This window comes from Eretmochelys imbricata, chromosome 20 (assembly GCF_965152235.1).
Source record: "Eretmochelys imbricata isolate rEreImb1 chromosome 20, rEreImb1.hap1, whole genome shotgun sequence".
Classification (NCBI taxonomy): Eukaryota; Metazoa; Chordata; order Testudines; family Cheloniidae; genus Eretmochelys; species Eretmochelys imbricata.
The window spans coordinates 17,384,341-17,406,857 of NC_135591.1; the positions used below are offsets into that span (position 1 = coordinate 17,384,341).

The following is a 22,517-nucleotide window of genomic DNA, read 5'->3' on the forward strand; positions in this document are numbered from 1 at the left end:
GTCCTTACAGCCAGGAAGCTTTTCCTAACATCTCACCTAAATCTCCTTTGCTGCAGATTAAACCCATTATGGTTTGTCCTAATTCAGTGCACGTGGAGAGCAGCTGGTCACCGCCCTCTTTACAACAATTTGGGACATATTTGTAGACTATCAGTCCCTCCCCTCCTTTCTCCTCAGCCCCAACTGAGGCCTCCCCAGTGCCCAGAAGAGCAGGACTCGATATACATTCATGGTGCCCCCACAGCTTGAATACTGTCTGCAGTTCTAGGAACCCCTCTCCAAAAAGATCTATTGGAATTGGAAAAGGTACAGAGAAGGGCAACAAAAATGATCAGGGGGATGGAATGGCTGCCAGATGAGGAGAGATTGAAAAGACTTGGGCTGGCCTGCTTGGAAAAGAGACCACTGCGGTGGGATGTGGTAGAGGGCTGCAAAATCATGGCTGGGGCGGAGACAGTGACTAGGGAAGTGTTATTGACCCCTTCAGGTAACACATGAACCAGGGTCACCAACGAAATGAATAAACAGCCGAGTTAAAACAAACCCAAGGAAGTTCTTCTTCACACAACACACAGTGGGTCTGTGGAACACGTTGCCAGGGGACGTCGCCAAAAGTATAAGTAGGTTCAAAAAAGAAGGAGACACGTTCCTGGAGGATAGGTCCAGCAATGGCTCCTAGCCAAGGTGGTCAGAGACACAACTCCATCCCCTGGGTGCCCTAAGCCTCCAGCTGCCAGAAGCTGGGACTGGACAACCAGCTGGACTGGACAATTGGAGGGAGGGATAGCTCAGTGGTTTGAGTATTAGCCTACTAAACTCAGGGTTATGAGTTCAATCCTTGAGGGGGCCATTTAGGGCTCTAGGAGAAAAATTGGAGATTGGTCCTACTTTGAGCAGGGGGTTGGACTAGATGACCTCCTGAGGTCCCTTCTAACCCTGATATTCTATGAACCAGGGACGGATCACTAGAGATTACCCTGTTCTGTCCATTCCCTCTCTAAAGCATCTGGCAGTGTCCTCTGCAATAAAAGACCCATAGCCAGGGGTCTCCATGCCTCAGCCTGACCATCCACGCTGAAATTTTTACACCCCGCCACCCCCCAGCAGTTGACTCTAAGATTTGGTGCTGCGGGTTTTTAGACATACTAGACAAGGTTTTTAGACATCAGAGACAAGCTACTGTCTGGCTGGACCCGTGGTCTGCCCCAGCGTGGCTGTTCTTATGAAACAACCACCCCCCGCTTGTTTTACATGTTAATCCAACCTCCTCTGTGGGCTGTGAAGTGCAGTGGGTCAGTTTCACTTTCTCTTTCTCGTCAATTTCCTTTTTTGTTTCCCCTGCTTCTGCCCAGCCCAATGGGGAGCGCAAACAAAGCTCCTTTCATTCAAACGCAGCACTGAATCCCCTCGCTCTTTCCATTGGGTTAATCCTCCTCCCTGGTTTTTTTTTTTTTTTTACCTAAATTTCAAGGATTTACATTAACTTGGCAGCGGCCGCGCTTGCTCTGGAACAGAACCAGCCGCTGTATTTGTGCGCGAACACTTGCTGAGTTGTTAGCCTGGCTTCTCTTGTGGGAATTGCAAACTTTTGTCCTTGATTTCAAGTGAAACTAGCCAGCCCGGGAGTTCTCAACTTTCAAGGGCTTGGATTGCTGTGTGTGTTGGGAGGGGAGGGGGCGGGGAGTGGAGTCGAGAGCATCATAAAGGGGAAGTGGGGGGGGGCTCCTGGTTTAGATCCTGGGGGGCTGGGTGGGGTACACAGTTCGGGTAGGGAAAAAAACCTGGAGAATCACTGACTTAACTCCACTAGGACACAGGTCGCCGGTGCCCTCTATGGGGTGGAGTCAGAGCTGCGCAACTGTGTGTCATAGGCAGGGCTCTGGGGAGGGGGCTGGGCAGCGCAAAGGAAGCCGATCTGGGGTCAGTGCAGCATCACTCTGGAAAGAGCAGCTGTGGGGCACGGTGCAATGGAAGCAGCTGCGGTGGGGGAGGGGAGGGCCAATGCAATACACCGTCCCCTCCTCACCCCAAGAACCACCCCCGCATTCATAAGGACATGCAACGGCTCTCGGTGCAACCCCTTGGCGCGGGGCGGACGGACTCCTTCTGCAGGCAGCCCGGGCGATGCCGCCACGGCGGGGGACGGCTCGGGCTCTCCCGGGCCTGAGCTGCTAATCCCTTAATCTGCAGAGGAAGGGAAGGGACCCCGGGCGGCAGCTGCAATCCCCGCAGTCTCCGGCCTCGGGATCCCGCCCCCATTAGCCGCCTGCTGCAGCCAGCGGCCTCCTCCCAGTTCCCCCACCCTCCACCCTGGTCATGTGACCAGCCCGGCAAGTTAGGGACCCAGAGAGGGAGGGACACAGCAGGGCGCGCTGGGGGCGGGGGGTCGGCGGCTGCAGCGCGAGCCGCCCGGATCGAACGTTCCCCGGGAGCTGCCGCGGCGCGAGCCGCCCCGGCTCGAACGTTCCCCGGGAGCAGCCCCGGCGCGAGCCGCCCCGGCTCGAACGTTCCCCGGGAGCTCCTCGCTCTTCCTTGGTCCCCGCCTGCCCCGCCGGGCGGGGCTGGGGGCTTGCAGCGAGGGCTCCGCGCACGGTGCACGCCCCGCAGCCCGGAGTGGGGGAGGAGGATGGAGGGGCGGGTGTGACGGGGGGCCCCCTTGGAGAACAGCGGCAGCGGCAGCCTTCCCAAGAGGAGGAGGAGGAAGAAGCAGCCGCGGTGGCTTGTGCGGAGGCGAGGGGCAGAGATGGCCAACGACCCCGTTCAGGTAAGAGCGGTGGCCGGCGGGCAGTTCGTCCCCAGCCGCCAGGGGGCAGCCCCTCCAACATGTCTGGGACCTGCCAAGGGGAGGGGTGGGGTGGGATTTGAGCCATTGCATATATGGGATCTCTAATGGGAGGGCGGTTGGACCCTCCCCATCTGGGTTCTGCAAGGGGGGAGGTGGAACATGCATAGGAGACAGGGGTGCTGGGGGGGGGGAGCACCCAGTGGCCTGAAGTGGTTTTCATCGTATAAAAGGTTTACGGTTTTGTTCAAGGGCTCTCAGCACCCCCGCTATACAAATTGTTCCAGCGTCACTGTAGGGGGGGTTTGGAGCCACTTGCACATCTGGAGCCTGCACGAGAGGGTGTTGAACCTCCTATCGCCCCTGCACATCTGGGACATGCAGGGGGGTGGGGCCTATTCCTGTGGGGCCCCCCTGCACATCTGGGATATGCCCAGCTGCCCCCCCACCATGGTGGAAGGGGAGTGTGGGGCAACCCCCATGATGCAGGTGGGACATGCAGGCCCCCGGCTGGGCCAGGTTCTGCTCTCGCCATCTGTGTAAAGCCAGAGAAACGCTGCTGGCGTCTGGCCTGGGGGAGGAAGATGGGGGTGGGGGAGGGAGCTACAGGCCTTCCCTGGCCAGCTGGGCCGTGTCGCTTACACACATATTTCAACTTACAAGTTCAGTGCCATCTGCCTTGCATCTCTCTGAAGTCCCTGTGCCCCCCTGCCAGGCCTTGCCCATCCAGACACTGGAACTTCTGCCTCTCTTCCCATCCCTCCCCCCATTCTGGTACGGGTCAGTTTGGAGAATCCAGACCCAGAACCTGACTGTATGACAACCCCCCGGCTCTCGCAGCCTCCCCACCCTGGGCATGGCCACAAAGGAGACAGGTGCAAAACCTGATGCAGCTGAAGAGTGGGTGCTGTGAGATCTGGCCCTAGAGAGCACTGCGTGTGTGACCATCCCCTGAATGAGATGCGGGTTTCTTTTATTTCCACCCCCCGCGGTATTTCCAGATTCCCAGTGCACCTGCTCCCTTTCCCTATCACTGAACCCCTGTTTGCAACAGCTGAACCTCTAAGGGCACTGACCCCGCAGGTGTAAATCTGGACTCGTCGGCCCTGGTTCAGATCCTGCTCCGTTACCCCCGGCCAGCCCTGCTGTAAGTGAGAACAGAATTCAGCCCTCTGCGCTGCTGGGATGTGTGTTTACCTGAGTGACAGAGACCGAGGTGAAATCCCCTCTGGCGGCCCTGATCCTGCACTAGCTGGGGAGGGTACGGAGGTCAGACGCACCAGCCCTTATAGGGTCACAATTCCCTATAGGGGATTGGATCCTGCACTAGCTGGGAGAAGGATGGGTTTGATGCTCCGTCCCCTATAGGATCACTCTTCCCTATGGGGTGCCTGCTCGTGCACTAGCCGGGGGAATGGATTAGTCCCCCCATCCCCTATAGGGTCACCTTCCCCTATAGGGTGCCCCATCCCATGCTAGGCGACAGATGGGGCATTGCTCTCTTCCCTGTCGGGAGCTCCTGGTTCTGTGCTAGCTGGGTCGGGGATGGGTCAGATGCTGCGTCGCCCCATAGGGCACCCTCCCCTCTAGGGGCCCTGATCCTGCACTGATGGGGGGATGGGGCGGACGCTCCTACAATCACTTCCCCAGCGGTTGCTCCGTGGCATGACACGCGCTGGCGCGTCCCCTGGGAACATCCCCGGTTGTTGTGGTTTCGCTCGCTTCCCGCTTGTGCCCGCGGGGCCCAGCTGAGTGAGAACTCTGCCGTGCTGGGGGATGTGCCGTTTGTGGCTCTGGCTCAGGAACCGGCCATGGGGAGAAGGGCCCAGGCCACAGCTGTGTGTGCACGGACCTTTGTAAACCCCACCAGCAAGGGTGTGCTCCAGGGGAGCCCTGGTGCTCTAGCTCAAGCTGCAGCAACTGCTGCTGTTAGCTCGGGAGGTCCCTGGTTCAACCGCAGGTGTGTTGGCCAAGATGGCTCCGGAGCCTGCCTCCGGCCCCTGCCTGGCCATGGTCATCCTCGGCTGCCTGTTTAAAAGATCGCTGTCAGGCTAAAAATCAGTAGGCTAAAAAACCCTTCCTTCCCTGCCCTGTTAGCAGCCTGTCAATTATTCAAGCTGTTATATTGATCCAGAACTGGCAGCCCTTTCCTTTGCCTGGCTGACGGGACTGGAAGAGATGCTCTGGCCCGGTTTTGCTCTCGTTTGCATTTTCTAAAGGACTGAATAATAAATCTGTTACCCAGCTCTTCTGTGGATCTCATTATTCCCCAATTTACAGGTGGGGAAACTGAGGCACAGAGGGCTTCCCAAAGTTACACAGCGGATCTGGGAAGAGAACCCAGGAGTCCTGCTTCCTAGTCGGGTCTCCTCCACTGGCCCATGCTAGTTAGTTTCACTTTTGATTCCATAATACCTGGCTCTCATGCTGTTGTGTTTGGGAAGCAAAAACCTGGATCCCGACAATGGGACCTTGAGCCGAAAATGTAATCCAAATAGCAAGCGTTTCTCTGAGCAGTTTCGGTAAAACGTAAAGACAAACAAAGTCCTTTGCAGTGTTGAACCTAACCTTTAAAGGGAAGCTGGCTGTTCCAGCCTGGCCCCAAACCACCGACAATCTCCTGGGCCTTCACAGAGCCCTGAGGGGGTCAGTCCGCATGGGGCCCATTCCAGGATCACCGTTCTGCAACCAGCAGGGTCTCGGGTGTTGTAACAAAACCCAGAGGCAGTAGAGAGATCTCCCTCATTTAAAGACCAGATTAGCCACTTGCACCCAAGGAGAACCCAAAAACGAAATTGACAATGAGCAAAACTGAAAAGGGACTTCATATATATATATATATAATAGTCCGAGCAGAGAGAGGCAGGAGGCAAACAGTCAGCCTCGATAGCAGAGAGAGTGAAAGAGCTTTGTAAAATATTCCTGGGCTTCTAATGAGCCAGAGTTTTGTTAATGGCACCAGTCCCTGTGCTGCATAAGTAACTTGACCCAGAAGGCTATCGCTGTCTCATTGTTTCCTTGTGCTCACCCCTGTCTGCCCACATTTGCTGGCTCCTGTCTGTGTAGATTGTCAGAGCGGGGTCTTGCCCCAAAGAGCTGTGTTATGGGTCTGGCAAGGACCCCGTTGTGCTCGGCGCTGTACGTTATTATTAAGTGTGTTACGGTAGCACCTCGGAGCCCCAGTCGTTGACAAGGACCCCGTTATGCTCGGCACTGTACAATGACTGGGGCTCCTGGGTGCTAACGTAATACACTTAATAAATAATGCACAGCGCCCAGCACAGTGGGGATCTGGGCCATGACAGGGGTGCCTAGGTCGTACCGTAATACCCCGTATAATGTGGCTAATTTTGTTAACTTCAAAAAGCCGGTGCCCGCTGTGCTGAAGGGGAGGAGGGTTTGCAGCAGCAAGGAGCCACGGGCTGGGAGCAGCGGCCAGCCAAAGCCCAGGGCTTCTGCAAGTCCCCAGCGAAGCACTGGTGAGATCCTGGGCCTTCTAAGAGCTGCAGATCGGCCAGGGGCCGTCATCCGGGGGCTGATGTGCCGGCAAATTCAGACTGGGATACGTCTCCGTAGGGCGGGCGGTGAATGTCCTGGTGTCCGAGGCCAGCAGGGATCTCCAGGCCGACCTGCGGGGGAGCCCAGGCCGTTACATTCCCTCAGGACTGAGCCCAGTCACTTTCCAACCAATGCGTTTCAGGACTCACATTGCCCTAGCCCCATACTGCAGGGGAAGGGGACTCCCCACCGTGCCCAAGGGCCCAGCCAGACTGAGCTGGGGGATCTGAGCAGCCAGGCTGGGCCGGGTTGGATCCTCTGTCACTCGGCATCAATAAGATGAGGCAGGACGTCATCCTAAGAGACCCAGGTGGCTCTAGCGGCCCCATGAGGAAGGGTGGGAATAGCGCCCCCCACTGCAGAAAGGGCTGGGGGAAATTCTGTGGCCTGTGTTTGTTTTGTATACTGGAAACAGCTGCATGGGCCCCTGGCCCAGATTGGGGAGGTGCCGGCTGTGCCAGGTGCTGTACGCGCCCCCGGCCCTGATCGGGGAGGTACCGGCTGTGCCAGGTGCTGTACGCGCCCCCGGCCCTGATCGGGGAGGTGCCGGCTGTGCCAGGAGCTGTACGCGCCCCCGGCCCTGATCGGGGAGGTGCCGGCTGTGCCAGGAGCTGTACGCGCCCCCGGCCCTGATCGGGGAGGTGCCGGCTGTGCCAGGAGCTGTACGCGCCCCCGGCCCTGATCGGGGAGGTGCCGGCTGTGCCAGGAGCTGTACGCGCCCCCGGCCCTGATCGGGGAGGTGCCGGCTGTGCCAGGAGCTGTACGCGCCCCCGGCCCTGATCGGGGAGGTGCCGGCTGTGCCAGGTGCTGTACGCGCCCCCGGCCGAGATCAAGGAGGTGCTGGCTGTGCCAGGTGCTGTACGCGCCCCCAACCCACATTGGGGAGGCGCTGGCTGTGCCCGGTGCTGCAGGGGCCCCCGGCCCAGATCAGGGTGCGGGGGACATTGTGCAGGCTTTGCACAGGCAATCCCTGCCCCAGAGAGCTCCTGGTCTAAACTGATAAAGGGAGGATTCATCTCATCCCCATTTTATGGCATGAGGGAAACTGAGTCACGCAGCAATTGAGTGAGGTGCCATGGGGAGTCCATGTCAGCGCTGGGAATTGAATGCAGATCTCCTGGGTCCACCCTCCCTATCTCTGTGCTGTGGGCTGGGGGGGTCAGACTCGATGGTCATTCTCATCTGGCCTCGAAATCTACAAATCCTCGCTTGGTCAGGGTCAGGTGATTTTTTTTTTTTTTTTTTAAGCTGCCCCCCGCCCCTCCGGCTCCTGCTGTGTCTGCTCCCGGCTGCGCCGGGCATGGCGTGAGGCCCCGACTAGAGCGGCGGGCGTGTCTGGGCAGTGGTCCTGGCTGGCTGGCGCAGTCTCCCCCTCTTTGGGGAGCCGCGAGGTGATGGGTTTCCCTGCGCCGCACGGGAGCTGGGGGCCGGCGATCACGGGGTACTGGCGCTGCGAGGCGGGCGGTGCTGGGGGATGGCCGGTGAGAGGGGAGGCCATGTCTGGTTAATACAGGGGGGCGGGAAGGAATCGCGGTGTCTTTGTCTGCACATGAATAATTGACAGGCCGAGTTAATGCAGTCGATCCAACGCTCCTGTCTGCCGGGGTGTGAGGCTCGGCTCTCCGCTCCCCACAGCGGGGAGGGCGGCTGGCGGTTACGTTCCCACTGACTTCACTTGGCACAGAGTCCCTGAACCCCACCCCAGGGTGCCGAGGCTGTATCCACCCCCCGAGTCCAACCTCGCTCTCTGGCCCTCCCTCTATGGCTGCATGGCCCGTGGGGGGGCTGTGAAGCACTAGCTGTATAGTGGGTGGTCGTTAGATCAGATCCGTTTGCCCCCCACCACCACCACCTGGCACTTCTCTTCCAGCTCCTGAGAACAGCTGCCAGCTTCCCCCAACCAGCGAGGAGCTCTGTGCCTGGCAAAGTGCGGGGAGGGGGGCACTACCCCCTGCTGGAACCCAGGACCTGTCCAGAGTCAGCAAGGAAACAGAACTGAGCTCTGCTAGCCTGGCGGGGGGATGCCAGGCTGGGGGGGGCGGAGGGAGAATCCAAGGGGGCAGGGCAGCCAACTGGGGCTTGGGATGCTGCGGTTTGATTTCCCAGATCTGCCTCCCTGTGTGGCGTGTTGCTTAATTTGCCCCTTCCTGCCTCAGTTTCCCCCTCTGTACATGGGGGTGACAGCAGATCCCTCCCTCTTGGGTGGGCGGAGATAATCCATTGACGGCTATGGGGTGCCTGGCTAGAGGAGACTCCATGGGATTGGGGTGTGCCTAACTCCCTTGGGCTGTGTGGAAACCCCAGCCCTAATCCATTGGTGGCTGCATCTCAGGTGGCTCTTGGTGCCCGTCCCAGCGGTGGGGCTTTGCTCTGGGGAAGGGCAGCACAGGGCGGAGACTGGCGCGGCGCTTTCAGCACCACCGGGGAAGCGCCCGGAGCAGGCCCTGGGCGGGCAGCAGCAGTGGCAGCTCCTGGCACGAGTCGGGCATAGGGCAGGAGAGTCTATGTACGGCGCCTGGGGGCAGCAGACCCCACAGATACCAGAGACCAGGTCTACCACTGGTGGGCTCCTCTCGGAACCTGCAGAGGGTGGAAACCAGCTCGAACCCGCAGTGGGTCAAGCAGCAGCAAATGGCTTAGTCCAGTAGCACCAGGCTGGGACTCCTGGGTTCTGTTCCACGCCAGCCATGGCACCGCCAGGCGTGTTTCCCGCTGGCCCTGGGCCCAGCACTGCCCAGCACCGTTGCTCGCAGTGGCGCTTCTGAGCGCGGCTGTTTGTTCCCTCTCTGCCACGTGCCACCAACTCAGCCTCTCCGTGGACTGCCTCGTCCCCCGCTCCTGCCAGGGAGGGGCACAGGGAGCGTGGCACACCTGGGGCCTGACTCTTGCTCTTGTCTGTGCTGCTGTCAAATGGCGCTTCCCCGCTGGCTGCAGGGAACGAGGGCAGAATCGGGTGCTTTGTTTGTCGGTAGGTCCTATGTAAATATGACAGTCCTTCCCCCCCCACCCCCTTTTTTTGTAACTGAATTCTGCGAAACCCAAACTCCTGCCTGGAGTTGGGACATGATCAGCCCAGCCTGGCTGAGGACACGGCACTGCCTGTCTTTCTCCCGCCAAGGGGGCCTCCCCGGCCCTTTAACTTCCTTGTGGGTGCTGCTGTCCCTTTAAACACCCCCCCCCATCTTCTAGCCCCAGCCAGGCTGAACTGCTGCAGCTGCAAAGCCGTGCTGGCCAGGGTGTTGGCACCCAGCCGCCTGGGGGCACCTGGAGCCTTGGATGGCTCTGGCAGCAAGGGTGCCCACTGGCCATGAGTCCATGCCCCGGCCCTTGGCCCCAGAGCTGGGCACGGTGACCCGGGGAGGCTTTGGCTGTTGTCGTGCTCCAGGCTGGCTCTAGGCCAGGTCCCGTTCAAGGCCGCAGACCTGATGCTCAGATCCCCCCCGGTCCCATGGGACTGGCCCCAGCCCACAGTGGAGCTATCGTAGGAGCCGATGGAACTGCCTGCCACGAGGAGACTGGGGGAGGTGGTCCCAGACGACGGAACCCCTCGCCGCTAGGAGACTGGGGCTCAGCCCACGGTGATCGGGGCTGCAGATAAACCCTCGGCTCTGTGATCAAACTTCCCTTCTTCCTGGAGACCAGCAAAATCAAAACACTGTCGTTAACAACTCCAGCTCGTTCTCTGACAGGCTGCGAAATGGGGCCGTGGGGGTGGGGAGGAATTTCTATTTTTAATACATTGGAGGTCATCCCAGAATCCCTCAGTGATTTGGGGGGGTAATTACCTGGAGAGAGGTTGCTAATTGGTGGGGTTATGGCAGCACTTAGACCTAGAGAAGCACAGACGTCCTGCCTCAGAGAGCTTCTGTTCTCAATAGACCCATGGTGGGAGGGGAAACTGAGGCATGCAGGGCGAAGCGACTTGCCCACAGTCACCCAGCAGGGCAGTGGCAGAGCCAGGCACCCTGTGTCTCAGCCTGTTGGAGCGTGAGAAAATCCAATCTGTCCTGTTCTGGCTCAGGAGTATGTGTGTGGGGGAGGGCTTAACGTGCCAGTCAAGGATCACGCTAAAGGGGATGCTAGCTTGCCAGGGACAGGGTGAGGCCCAGCTAGATCGGGGTGGCTCTTGCAGTCGGGATGCAATGCAGGGGGCGCTAAAGATGGGGCTGCTTCCCCAAAGGAGGGGCAATGCCTCTGCCAGTCCCTCCGCTGGCCCCCTGCTGACCCTCAGCTCTGCCTGCCTTGCGGAGGGGCTTCCGGGCCTTCTCCCCTGCCCCTCAGTGCCGCCAGGGCAGAGGTTGGACCTGGCGTGGTTGCATTTCACACCAGAAGTGTAACTGGCCCCATGAGCCACCAGGGAATCGAGCCCAGGGGCTCCCCACCACCAAGATCGGGTCCTTACAGCCTCTGCCTCTCTCCCCTCCGGACACTTGCTCTCCTTGGTCTGCTCATAGGGGAAATTGAGGCAAGGCTGGGGCAGCAGGGTGCCTGGAGCACTGGGGACCTGGGATATGGAGAATTGACCTGGAGACCCCTAGCAATCTGAGGGCATGTGCAAAGCAAGACCAGGCCAAGACCCTGGCTCTGGGGTGGCCAAGGAGTGAGGGGAGGGGGATCTCTGTAAGATCCACCCCCCCCCACCCCCACAGTTTGGCGTCTCGTTTCCCGGCACTGATTTGAGTCTCACCAGAGTTTTTGGCCTTCTCAGCACTACCTGGGTCCCCCAAAGGGGCAGGTGCTTGGCACTTCCTGCTTTCCTAGCTTGGGGCTCCCTGGTCAGTCCTGGGAAAGCACCCCCAGCCCGGGGCAGCCCTGTTCCTCTCCCGCCTTGGCCCAGCTCCGCCTCCCCCGATTGCTCAGCCGCTTCTGCAGCTGTGGGCCCTTCCTACCTGCTGGGGGCGACGTGCTGTCAAAGCGGGGTGCTGGTTGACCTCCTCCAGTGTCCCCCTGGGCCAGGGCGCCCCAGCCTCTTGCATAGCAGGGCAGAGGGGGGCTGCATCCTAATGGGGGTGTCTCCTGGGGGGCCCAACTACCCTGGCTGTGTAAGATCCTTGTGGAATCTGAGTGTTGGAAGGAAGTGTTCAAACCTCCCCCCCGGCCAGGACTCCTGGGTTCTGCAGAGCATTCTTCATCCCCCCATCCCGGACTCCTGGGTTCTGACATGCCGAGCAGGGGTGCTGGAGGCGGAAGCCATGGATTGGGGTTGTTATCATCACTTCAAGCCAGGGGGTTCTGCAGCCCCCCAGCACCCCTAGTTCCAGCACCTCTGATTCCAAGTGCAGCTCTAGCATTTTGAGTCTGGCCTCTTGCTTCCAGGCCGTGATCTGCAGAGTCACGGCCAGGCTTAGCCCCCGAGCCGCAGTGCAGCCAGCATGGGAGGGAGGGGCAGGATCCTTCCTCCCGCCCTGACCCAGCTGGCGCCCCACAGCCCCGTTTCCACCCCCCCCAATCACTTTCCCACCACTCTCGCTCCCAAGGCTTTGTCCTTTAACTAACACGATTTGCTCCGGCCCCCCCTGAATAAACCTGCCCAGGCGCCCCCTCCCCCAGCCCGGGCCCCCAGCTCTCAGACCTGCCAGGGTAGCCGGGTGGGCTGCTGGCAGGAGGCCTGGGTGTTGCCATCGCTCCTTGCTGTAGCCCCTGCTCTTGGCACGAGCCCAGCCCTGGACGCCCCTCTAGCTCTTCGGTGCCCCTCAGTCCCGACCCGCAGCCCCTGCTAGCCCAGCCCTGGGCTCCCCTCAGTCCCGACCCGCAGCCCCTGCTAGCCCAGCCCTGGGCTCCCCTCAGTCCTGACCTGCGGGGCATGGCCAGTGCCCTCCGTGCCCCCTCCATGCCAGGCATGCCAGTTTGCACCACTGCAGGCTGCACCGTGGGCCTGGCACCAAGGCCAAAGGCCCAGCGTAAGTGCAGTCGGGGGCAGTTTGCTCTGCTGGGGGTGGGCCCTATCCAGCCCATCCTCCTTGATAGCAGCCTCCAGCCAATCCCACTGCCCTGTATGGACTGGGGGCGTGTTTTTGCCCTCGGGGGCCCCATCAGCGCCCCTGAAAGGTGCCAGCTCTACCCAGTGATCCTGCTGCTCTGGGCACGCTGGGGCGCACCCACAGATGCCATGGGCAGGGTGATTGGCTGCCTGATCAGAGCTGTGACCCCCCAGCAGGTCCTGCTGCCCCCCTTCCCATGACCCAGGTGCAGAGCCGCCATGGGTGGGTGTGGGGGACACACAACCTGCCCTGCAGGATGCAATCTACCCTTCGTCACTCGGGGAGAGCACACCCTGGGGCCAGAAACCAACATGCAGGGAGGACAGTGCCGGGGGAGGGACTCAAACAGCCCCCCCGCACACGCACTTTGGGCTGGGGGAGCCGCTGGGGCCCCCCCTCAGCGCCCACAGTCTGGCCTATACCTGAAAGGCCCAGCTGGATGCTAACCAGGGGGGTCTCCCCAACTTGGCCCCCAACCCACAGGGCAGCAGCCCAATGAGTGGCTGGCGAGGGGCATGGGGCTGCACATGTAACCCAGCCTGTGGACAGCTGGACCTGGCCCCCCCCATGCTATGGGGCACTAAGCCCTGGGCTCAGTGCCCTGTGGAGAACCGCCTCCCCACAAAGAGACCGGAGGTCTCCTCCTTTGCCAGGCTGCCCAGTACCGTCTACAGTAGCCTCTTTGGGTCTGGCTGCCCCCCACCCCATAATGGGTCCTGGGGGCCCAGGGAGCTGCTCCTCCTCCCACCCCGTCTCCCTGCTCTGGGATCAAGCTTGGGGTCCCCCCCTTCCGTCGTGCTCAACTAGCTGTGGGGGGGAACCCCACTGGGATGCCCCCCACATCTAGCCCTGGGGGATTATAGGATTAGCTCCCTGGCTCCAGATCTGTCTGTTTTCCAACTGTTTTTTCCACTCTGGATTTACCCTGAGCAAATCCCCGCCCCCAGCAATTCCCCCGCCTGCAGCTTTAACCCCTCGTCCCCCCAAATCCCCCTCCCCCGCCTGCAGCTTTAACCCCTCGTCCCTCCCAAATCCCCTTCCCCCGCCTGCAGCTTTAACCCCCTCGTCCCCCCCATTCCCTTCCCCCGCCTGCGGCTTTAACCCTTGTCCCCCCAAATCCCCCTCCCCCGCCTGCGGCTTTAACCCCTCAGCTCCTCCAAATCCCCCCCACCTGCGGCTTTTAGCCCTCATCCCCCCCAATCCTCCCGCCTCCAGCTTTATCCCCTCATCCTCCCCCACCCCCTGCCTGTGGCTTTAACCCTCGGCCCCCCCCAATCCCTCTCCCCTGCCTGTGGCTTTGACCCATCGTCCCCCAGGGCAGCGCCGGCCAGTGGCAGAGAGTGACACCCAGGATCAGCCAGGCAACTTCCACCCCTGCCTCTATGGGGCAGACCGGAGCCCCATCCTCCGCTGGGGCAAGGGTCCGCTTGGCGCTTGCCATGGGTTGGGCACTCAAGGAGCTGTGGCATGGAAAGGGGAAGTGGCAGAGCTGGGAAGTCTCCCCACGCAGAGCTGCGGGGAGAACCCAGGAGTCCGGGCTCCCAGCTCCCCCACCCCGCTCTAACCCCTCTCGGCCTGCCCTGGCCTAGATACAAAGCGCTGTCCCCTTCCAAGCTGCCTGCTCCGCTCCTGCAGCTGCTGCCTCGTTTCCTGCTCGGAGCTTTCTGTTGCTGGCACTTCATCCAGGCGGCGAAGGGTTAAGTCAGCCGAGCCTGGGATTTCCCATTCAACCGGAGCTGGGGGCGGGGGGGCGGGCAGCTAGGTGTGGGGGGGCAGCTGGGCTGGAGTGGGGTGCAGGGGGCCGGGGCCTTGTGCACCCAGCCTCGAAATGAGGGGCGCAGGCCCCAGCCCCGAGCGGGGCCAGGGTGCCGCCCGTCCCTGGGAGCTGTGTGGGTGCGGCCCGCGGCCAGCCCTGGAGCGTGGGGACAGGAGTGCTGGCAGGCAGGGCCGGTTCTTCCACTCCGGCTGGCTGCCTCCCACCCGGCTCGACTCCTTTTCCTGCTCCCGGCCCCCAGCTGCCCCACCCCAGAAGAGGCTGCCTTCCAGGGGCAGGTGCATCCCCAGGGGTGGGGAGCTGCACCTCCCCAGCGCCTGGGATCAGCCTCCTCCTTCCTGAGCACCTGGGTTAGGGGGGCTGTGTCTGAGCTCTGCTCCCCTGGGCTAGTTGGGTGGGGCGGGCAGTCCCCCTGTGGCCCCCCAGGAGCGAGCCCTTTCCTGGCTGGGGCACGCAATGGGGGTGAGCGGTTAGCCGGGGTCAGGGCACTAAGCGGGCAGCCTAGGGCACAGACTTGGGGTGGGGGGGGGACACTCCTATTCTGAGTTTGGAGGTGCAGCCTCATCTCCCAGCCTAGCGGTGCCCCACAGCGCATGGGCAGCGGCCCAGAGAAGAGCACAAGGCTCCCAGTTCTTATCCCATCCAAGGCAGGTCTCGTCCCCACCACTCTGTGCCTCAGTTTCCCCCTCTAACACAGGAGGAAACTCAGCCCCCACCTCCCGGCCCAGCGAGCCAGGCCTGGCGCCACCCACACCAGACAAGGCGGAAGGGAAGGGGTTAAGAGGCTCCGGGTGCCGGCTCAGCACAGTGGCTCCGCCCAAGTGCCAGGCCCCAGCAGATGCTGGCCAGGCCCCAAGGCCGGTTCCCACGTTGGTCATTCAGAACTCTCTGCCTGCTCCCCGCCCCGCTGCTGACCCAGTGCCATGGGAGTCACATGCCCCACTCCTCCCTCCCAGCTGCTCCGGAGTTCGGGGTCTGCAGCGTCCGGGGGGGTCCCTGGGCCATAGAGAGTCGTACGGGTTAGAGCACAGGCAAAGTGGAGGCTGTAGAGTGGGCATGCAGTGGGGACTAGTGGTTAGAGCAGGGCAGGGGGGTGCTGGGAGCCAGGATGGCTGGGTCCTATCCCCACTTCTGGGTGGGGAGTGGGGACTAGTGGTTAGAGTGGGAGAACCTGGGGGCCAGGACTCCTGGGTTCTACCCCAGCTCGGGGCGGGCAGTGATGTCCAATAATAAGCCACTTCACCTTGGTGCCTCAGTTTCCTTCCCATCCATATGATAGATTTAGCAGCTGCCACCTCCCACTGGGATTGCACAGTTAACTGCGCCCATCCCATCAGAGGTACTGGGGTGCGGCCCAGCGACCAGAGTCCCTGTCCCAATGCTCCAGCCCAGGGGTGGGACTCGTCGCCCAAAGCCACGCAGACAGGTGGGATGGTGCCTGGCTGATGGGGGCTGGAAAAGAGGGGGGATCTAAGCCAGAGTGGGGGGACGGTGCTCACCTCGGTCCTACAGCGGTCCCTGAGGATGCCAAACCCCGGTATGAAAATCCCCACTAGGCTGTGCTTCCCCCAGGGTCAGGGCCAGCCGCTCCAGGAGCCAGGGGCTGTCAGCATTGGGGGTGGGGCGGGCGTTGCTGAGCCAGCGCCCAGGTGGAGAGCTGCCTCCGTCTGCCCCCGCTTCCCTTGGGGGAGCCCCTGCACCAAGACTCCGCTCTCTGTCCTGTTCCATCCCACAATCCTTTGCTCCCCACGTGCTGGCTCTCCAAAGGAGGGGCCGACGCTAGGGTTTAGCTCTTGCCAGAGTATCTGGGTGCCTTCCGCTGCAGCAGACGGAGCTGCACAGCCTAGAGCCCCTGTACAGATGGGGAAACTGAGGCACAGAGCAAGGAAGTGACTTGGCCAAAGCTGCACAGGGAGGCAGGGACTCAAACCCAGGTCGCCCTGGCCCCAGGCCAATGCTCTCCACCAGACTTCCTCAGTGCCATCCCAGAATCCTTTGCTCCAAGGTTTTGTTAAGAAGGCACCGCTGAACCAGGGCTCTGGCTTAAAGAAGTTGCTCCTAGCATTCTAGTGTTATTAGGTGTATTACGGTAGCGTATAGAGACCCCCACAGAGATTGGGGCCTGTCACTCTGGGCACTGCACAGACTCCTCCCCTCCCCCCCAGACTGAGATCGGGGCCCCCGTTGCACTGGGCACTGCACAGACCTCTCCCCTCCCCTCCCCCCAAACTGAGATCAAGGGCCCCCTCGTGCCAGGCGCTGCACAGACCCCTCCCCTGCACAGGCCCCTCCCCCCCAGAGTGAGATGGGGGCTCCCGTGGTGATGGATGCTGCATAGACCCCTCCCCTCCCCTCCCTCCCAGAGTGAGATCAAGGGCCCCCTCGTGCCAGGCGCTGCACAGACCCCTCTCCTCCCCCGCAGTCTGAGATCGGGGCTCCCGTCGCGCTGGGCACTGCACAGACCCCTCCTCTCCCCCGCAATGAGACACCGCTGGCCCAGGTGAGCCTGGAAGAGAGAGGGGAAACCAGGGTCAGCGCATCACCATGCGGTGGGGGGACCAATTTGATTTACAATGGATCAGGGGCAATCCCCTCCTATGGAGACATTGGCCCAATGATTCAGGCACTACCCTGGGATATGGGAGATCTGGGTTCAAGTCCCTCTGCCACAAACTCCTTGGGTGAGCCAGCTGCTCTGTGCCTCAGTTTCCCCCATCTGTACAAGGGGGATAAAAGCCTTGCCTCGGGGGGGGTGTCGGAGGATAAACATCACAGGTTGTGAGGCACCCGTATGCTCTGGGGCTGAGGGCCAGGGTGATGCCTCAGACAGACCTGCATGCCCCAGTTGACCCTTTCCTGAGGCAGGGAGACCCAGACAGGTCCCCAGAACTTGGCGGGGGGGGGACACACACCCAGCCAAGACTCTGGAGTCAGTTATTCCAGCCTTGGAGCCCCAGGCCTCCCCCTGCTGGAGTCTGGATTCCCATGGATCCATTCCAGCCTGTAGGGAGGGGGACCCCCCCCCACACACATACATACACGGCCCCTACCTCTCCCAGAGCTTCTCGGCCCTTGCACTGACTCGATTTCTGTCTTGGCAGCAGCCCCTTAATGAAAAGGGCCTTGAGAAATGATCAGGTTAGCCTTGGCCGGCGCTGGTGATTGAGGGAGGGCAGCGGGCAGGATGCCTGCAGCTCCCAGGACTGGCTTATGCTAGGGGGTGATGGGTGGGGGAGAGGGCGCTGGAGCTAGGGACCGGCTGGCTGGGCGAGCGTTCCCGGAGCGGGGACGTGATGGATCCTGGGTTGGGGAGAGGGTCTCTTAGCCCTGCAGGCTCCAGTGCCTTGTGGATCTCTGTGGGGGGGGGGCTACGACCCCTCTTAGCACCCCACTCCATGCACCCCCCCTCACTCCCTTGGAGGAGGAGAAAGGAAGTCAGTCTCCCTTCACGCTTCAGCCAGTCAGTGCTTTTATTTATATTATGCTGCCACCGAGATGTTACTGAGACCGCTACCCCCATCCCCACTCCCCCCAGGCCGGGAGCTGCAGGGACCCTGCATCAGAGACAGTCTCTACCTCAAAGAGGGTCCAGTCCTCGTAGACAAAGGCAGGCTCCTTTGCCCTGGTTCCTGCGTCACGTGGCCACGCTGAGCCGGGAATCGAACCCAGATTCCCCGGCCTTGACCCGCCAGCCCCTCCTTTCTCGAGCGTCGCCAGCCTGCTCCCGGTCACCCGGAACAGCTGTTGCCTTGTCACATGGTCGCTCCAGCCTTTGGCAGAGGGGAGCCGGGGTTGCTGCAGCTGTCGTCCATGCCAGCGCTGTCCCCCACTTGCTCCCAGTGCTCCCGATCCCCCCAAACTCCCGACCAGCCCCGGGCACATGCCAGGGGGTCCCTAGCCAAGATCCCGTCTCTCCCATCTGGCCTGGACTCTGAGAGAGTCTGGTACTAAACCCCCTCCCAAGACCTCTCAGCCTCGCCCGCTTGCATCGGGGCGGGGGCGTCACAGGAACGGGCTTGTGGGTTGCACTAGCAGATCAGTCTCTCTGCCCCCGGGGGGGTGGTTCATTTGCACCAGTGCACGCTGGCAATAGTAATACAAAGGATGATACTCTCCAGCTCGGCTGGTCTGTAGAGCTCAGAGCACTTTCCAAAGCATCATTTGAAATTGAGGCACCAGGGGGGCGACTTGTCCAAGGTCACCCAGTGGCCTGGCCGGAAACTGAGTCCCGGGGCAGCGATCTGACCACTAGGCCACACTGGGACTTGTGAATTCCCTTTGCACTGGTGAAAATTGCCCCTGTTCTGTCAAGGGGCCCTCCGCACGCTCTGCCACAACACCATGAGACTCTGCACGCTGGCTCTTTAAATCACGTCCCGTCTCCCCCACGAGCCAGTGCCAGGGCTGGGCCCTGGGAAGGAAGCTGCTGCCCACCCCGGGGACTCCTGTTAAAGGCGACCTGCAGCTGGGGGCCGGTGGGCTGCCGAGAAGGGCTGCGAGGAGCCGATCTGAGCGGAGGAGAGGACGGAGTGGGCTGGCATGCTGGCTGAGCGGGGATCTGCTTGTGCCCTAGAAATACGCCAGCAGAGGGGTGGGGGGGTGACACGTGGTGAGGCAACTAGTGAAGCCGAAGGACAACGTTGGCCCAGGAACAACTGGGGATAAACAGGCCAGGGACAGATTTGGGCTGGAAATTGGGAGGTTCCTGCCTGCTAGGGAGGGAGGGTCTGGAGCTGCCTGGCCTGAGCAACAGGGGCAGCAGAGCGAGGCAGGGAGGTTTCTGCCAGGCTGGCTGGGGGAGGAGGGCTGAGCTCCGTGCCCCAGGAGGCACCTGGAAGGAGAAATCACAGTGATGTCTCCCGAGGCTGGGCTAGGTGCCCTAAAGGGTCAAATCCCAGTGCGCTGGCCCTGCTGCAGTGAATCCATGGGGCTGCTGGACGCGCTGGCCTGGCTGCGGCTCCGTCAGCCTCCTGCACGGACCCACTTGGGGGGATCCTGGACTGACCCAGCCCAGCCCTCGTGGGGCTCTGCAGAGCCATGTTCGGGCCAGTCTAACCCCTGCTCCGGTTCAGTTTGGTGGCAGGTGGGGCGGGGGGGCGCAACCCCATTGAACGGGGCTGCGGCTGGGGCTTCTGATTTCTAGAACTCGTTTTCTGGCTCTCAGAGGTTCTGGGGGAGGAGGGGTGGCGGATGCTGGAGTGCCCCCACGTGGGGCCGTGATGGGCCACGGGTCCCTCGCAGAGCCCCAAGCCATACCCCGGCTGCCTTGTGCCACAGCGGGGCCCTCAGAGCAGGCATGCTGTAGACCCCCTAGATCAGGCCAGGACCCTGCCGAGCTGGGGCAGGTCGCCCAGGCCGGCCGTGGAGCTGGGAGGCATTCAGATCTTGCCGTCCCCCAGCTGAGTCTGCAGCTCTCTGGAGCTGGGGGTGGCAGCCCAGAGCCTGAATCTGTTACTGGGCGTGGGGGAAGGGATAGCTCAGTGGTTTGAGCATTGGCCTGCTAAACCCAGGGTTGTGAGTTCAATCCTTGAGGGGGCCATTTAGGGGATCTGGGGCAGAAACTGGGGATTGATTCCCCTTTGAGCAGGGGGTTGGACTAGATGACCTCCTGAGGTCCCTTCCAACCCGGATATTCTATGATCTATGAGGGACGGTCGCTCCGGAGCCAGCCAGGTCTGCTGGGTGCTACACACTCCCTGACTGGGATCAGGGCCCCTGCAGCATCCAGTGTGACAGGAGCCCCCTTGTCGGTCAGGGCAGGGGAGGGGAGGAGTCTGTGCAACACCCGGCACAATGGGGGCCCTGATCTCAGTGTAGGGGGGAGGGGTCTGTGCAGTGCCTGGCACGACGGAGGGGGCCCCAATCCCAGAATGGGGGGGAGGGGAGGGGTCTGTGCAGTGGGGGCCCTGATCTCAGTCTGGGGGGAGGGGAGGGGCCTGTGCAGCGCCCAGCGCGACGGGATCTCACTCTAGGATCTATTTTCCCAGCAGCACTAATTCAGATGAATTTCCCCTCCAAGCTTGCCAAGTGCCGGCTCTCTCAGCTCGGGGAGTCGCCTTCCCGCTCGCGCCCCCGCCTCCGCCTCTCCTCTCTGCCAGGGCAGCGCCCCCACCCGCCCCCGCGCCATCGGGGCTCTGGCTCTGAGCCCCGTGGTGCCGGCGGCCAGGGAGGGTGAATGGCTGCTTTGTGCTGCTCGAGGCTCAGCTGTCTGGAGACACTGACGGGGGAACTGGAGGCGGTGCGATGGGAGCGGGTGTCCAGGGGATTGGCCCAGCAGCGGCCAGGGGCCAGTAACCCCCTGTCAGCGAGACCGAGTGCACCGGGACTATGGGCCCGGGAGGGGGTGAATTACAGACACGGCCCCATGCGCTCTGGCTGGAAACGGGCACCTGTTGACTTCAGTGCCGGGCAGGTCTCATGGGCGCAAGGCACTCCGGGCCCGCTCTGCCTGGCATGGCCCGACCAACGGGCACTGGGGTCAGTGATAGCACTGGGCAGCCCACACCCCACTGCTGCATGCCACCACTCACTGGGTGCTGCCAGAGCTGGGGGAAATGGGGGGACTGAATGAGAAGAAGGGTGGCCCAGTCGTGAGAGCACAAGAGACCCGGGAGACCTGGGTTCAAGTCCTGGCTCTGCTACAGACTCCTGGAGTGACCTCCGACATGTCCCTCAGCCAGTCTGTGCTTCAGTTTCCCCCTCTGTACAATGGGGATAAGAGCCCCACCCTGGCCCACAGGGAGTGTGAGGATAAATACAGTTAGGAGCCCAGATGCCATGGTGAAGGGAGCTCTGTAATGACCCTAGATCCTGCTCTGCTCGCTTAGGGCACCAACCCGCATTACAGGTCTTACTGGGCTTTAACTTTTTTCGTGGTGGCCCTGTGGGGGGAGCCAGAACACCTGGGTTCCATCCATCCCCAGCTCTGGGAGGGGAGTGGGGTCTAGTGGTTAGAGCAGGAGGGAGCGGGGAATGAGGACTCCTGGGTTCCGTTCCCTGCTGTGTCCCTGGTTCCCAGTACAACTTCAGGCAAATTTCTCTGTGCCTCAGCTTCCTCCCCCCGTGAGTGCGGAGATCATAAAGCCCAACCCCAGGGGTGCTTGTGGAGCTCAGTCGAGGGCTGTAAAGGGCTGTGGGAACCCGTGCCCGGGACAGAGCGATTTGGGAGCCGTCGCCCTGCGTGTGAGCCGAGGGCAGGGGGGTGAAAGTAGCTGGTGCGGGAGCCTCCAGCACAGGCCACGGGGCTGCAGGGGTAGCATTGGAGGGAGACATGGGGCTCTGGGGTAGCAGCCAAAGCTGCTTGGGATCCCAGGGTGGGAAATGCTGTGCTTGACAGATGCCAGTTGGCTGCTTTCTGCTCCGCTCAGCCTGGTAAACCAGGGCCGTGTTATTAGGTGTATTATGATAGCACCTAGATGCCCCAGCTGAAACCAGGGCCCCATTGTGCCAGGTGCTGCCCGGACCCAAGGAGAGACAGGCCCTGCCCTGGAGCACTCAGAGGAATAGACCAAAGGTGGAAAAGGAAACTGAGGCACAGAGCTGGAAGGGCATTTGCCTGTGGTCACCCAGCAGTGGATAGAACCCAGGAGTCCTGGTTCCTAACCGCTCCCTGCCAACCCACTAGACCCCCCTCCCCTCCCCTCACTGGGGATAGAACCCAGGAGTCCTGGTTCCTAACCGCTCCCCGCCAACCCACTAGACCCCCCTCCCCTCCCCTCACTGGGGATAGAACCCAGGAGTCCTGGTTCCTAACCGCTCCCCGCCAACCCACTAGACCCCCCCTCCCCTCCCTGAGCCGGGGATAGAACCCAGGAGTCCTGCGCCCTCACTCCAGCACCTCAGCCCTGGCCTTTCAGCACATTTTCTCCATTCCCCCGTCTCAGCCCTCGTGGCCTGTAAGACAGTAACAGCTACTGCCTTGGGGGCAGGCACGTCCCTAACTGTGTGGGGGACCCCGGTCCTGCTGAGCCGGGGGCCCATCTAGCTGGGTCTCCTGGCAGCAGCAGCTGCTGCAAAGGAGGGGGCAGGAACCATGCGGGCAGGGGACAGCTGCCCCCCACCCCCGGGAGATTGGGGGGAGGACGGGGGTTCAAACCCAGATCCCAGCCCTGACAATCCCCCTGGAGCCGCAGCTGCCGAGGGAAGGTTGACCAGCGGGGTGTCCCTGCAAGGGTCTGGGCTTGGTGCTTGGTGTGACGCAGTGGGGACGGGGGAGTGTTGACCTGGGACTGTGGCAGGGGAGTTTCATTGGGGATGGGAGACCTGAGCCTGTCCCCTGAGCCAGGACGGGGAAGGGGGAGGTAACACCTCTGCCCGGGAAACTGGACAAAGGCTGCAGGAGAGAGCCAGCTGGGGGGGTGGCGGGGTTTGGTTTCAGTTTGGGACTGGGTGGTGGAACGCAGGGAACCCCAGGGCTGGGGTC

The 22,517-nt window shown here is 61.7% G+C and overlaps 1 protein-coding gene across 1 annotated transcript in view; it reads left to right on the top strand.

Annotated features, from left to right (window-relative positions):
* The first annotated feature begins 2,386 nt into the window (after positions 1–2,386).
* PKN1 (protein kinase N1) overlaps positions 2,387–22,517 on the top strand; it is a 49,339-nt gene continuing 29,208 nt past the window's right edge. The window contains exon 1 of the mRNA XM_077838603.1: positions 2,387–2,764. Coding sequence (XP_077694729.1) covers positions 2,744–2,764 — 21 coding nt within the window. The 5' untranslated portion in view covers positions 2,387–2,743. The remainder of the gene's footprint in view (positions 2,765–22,517) is intronic.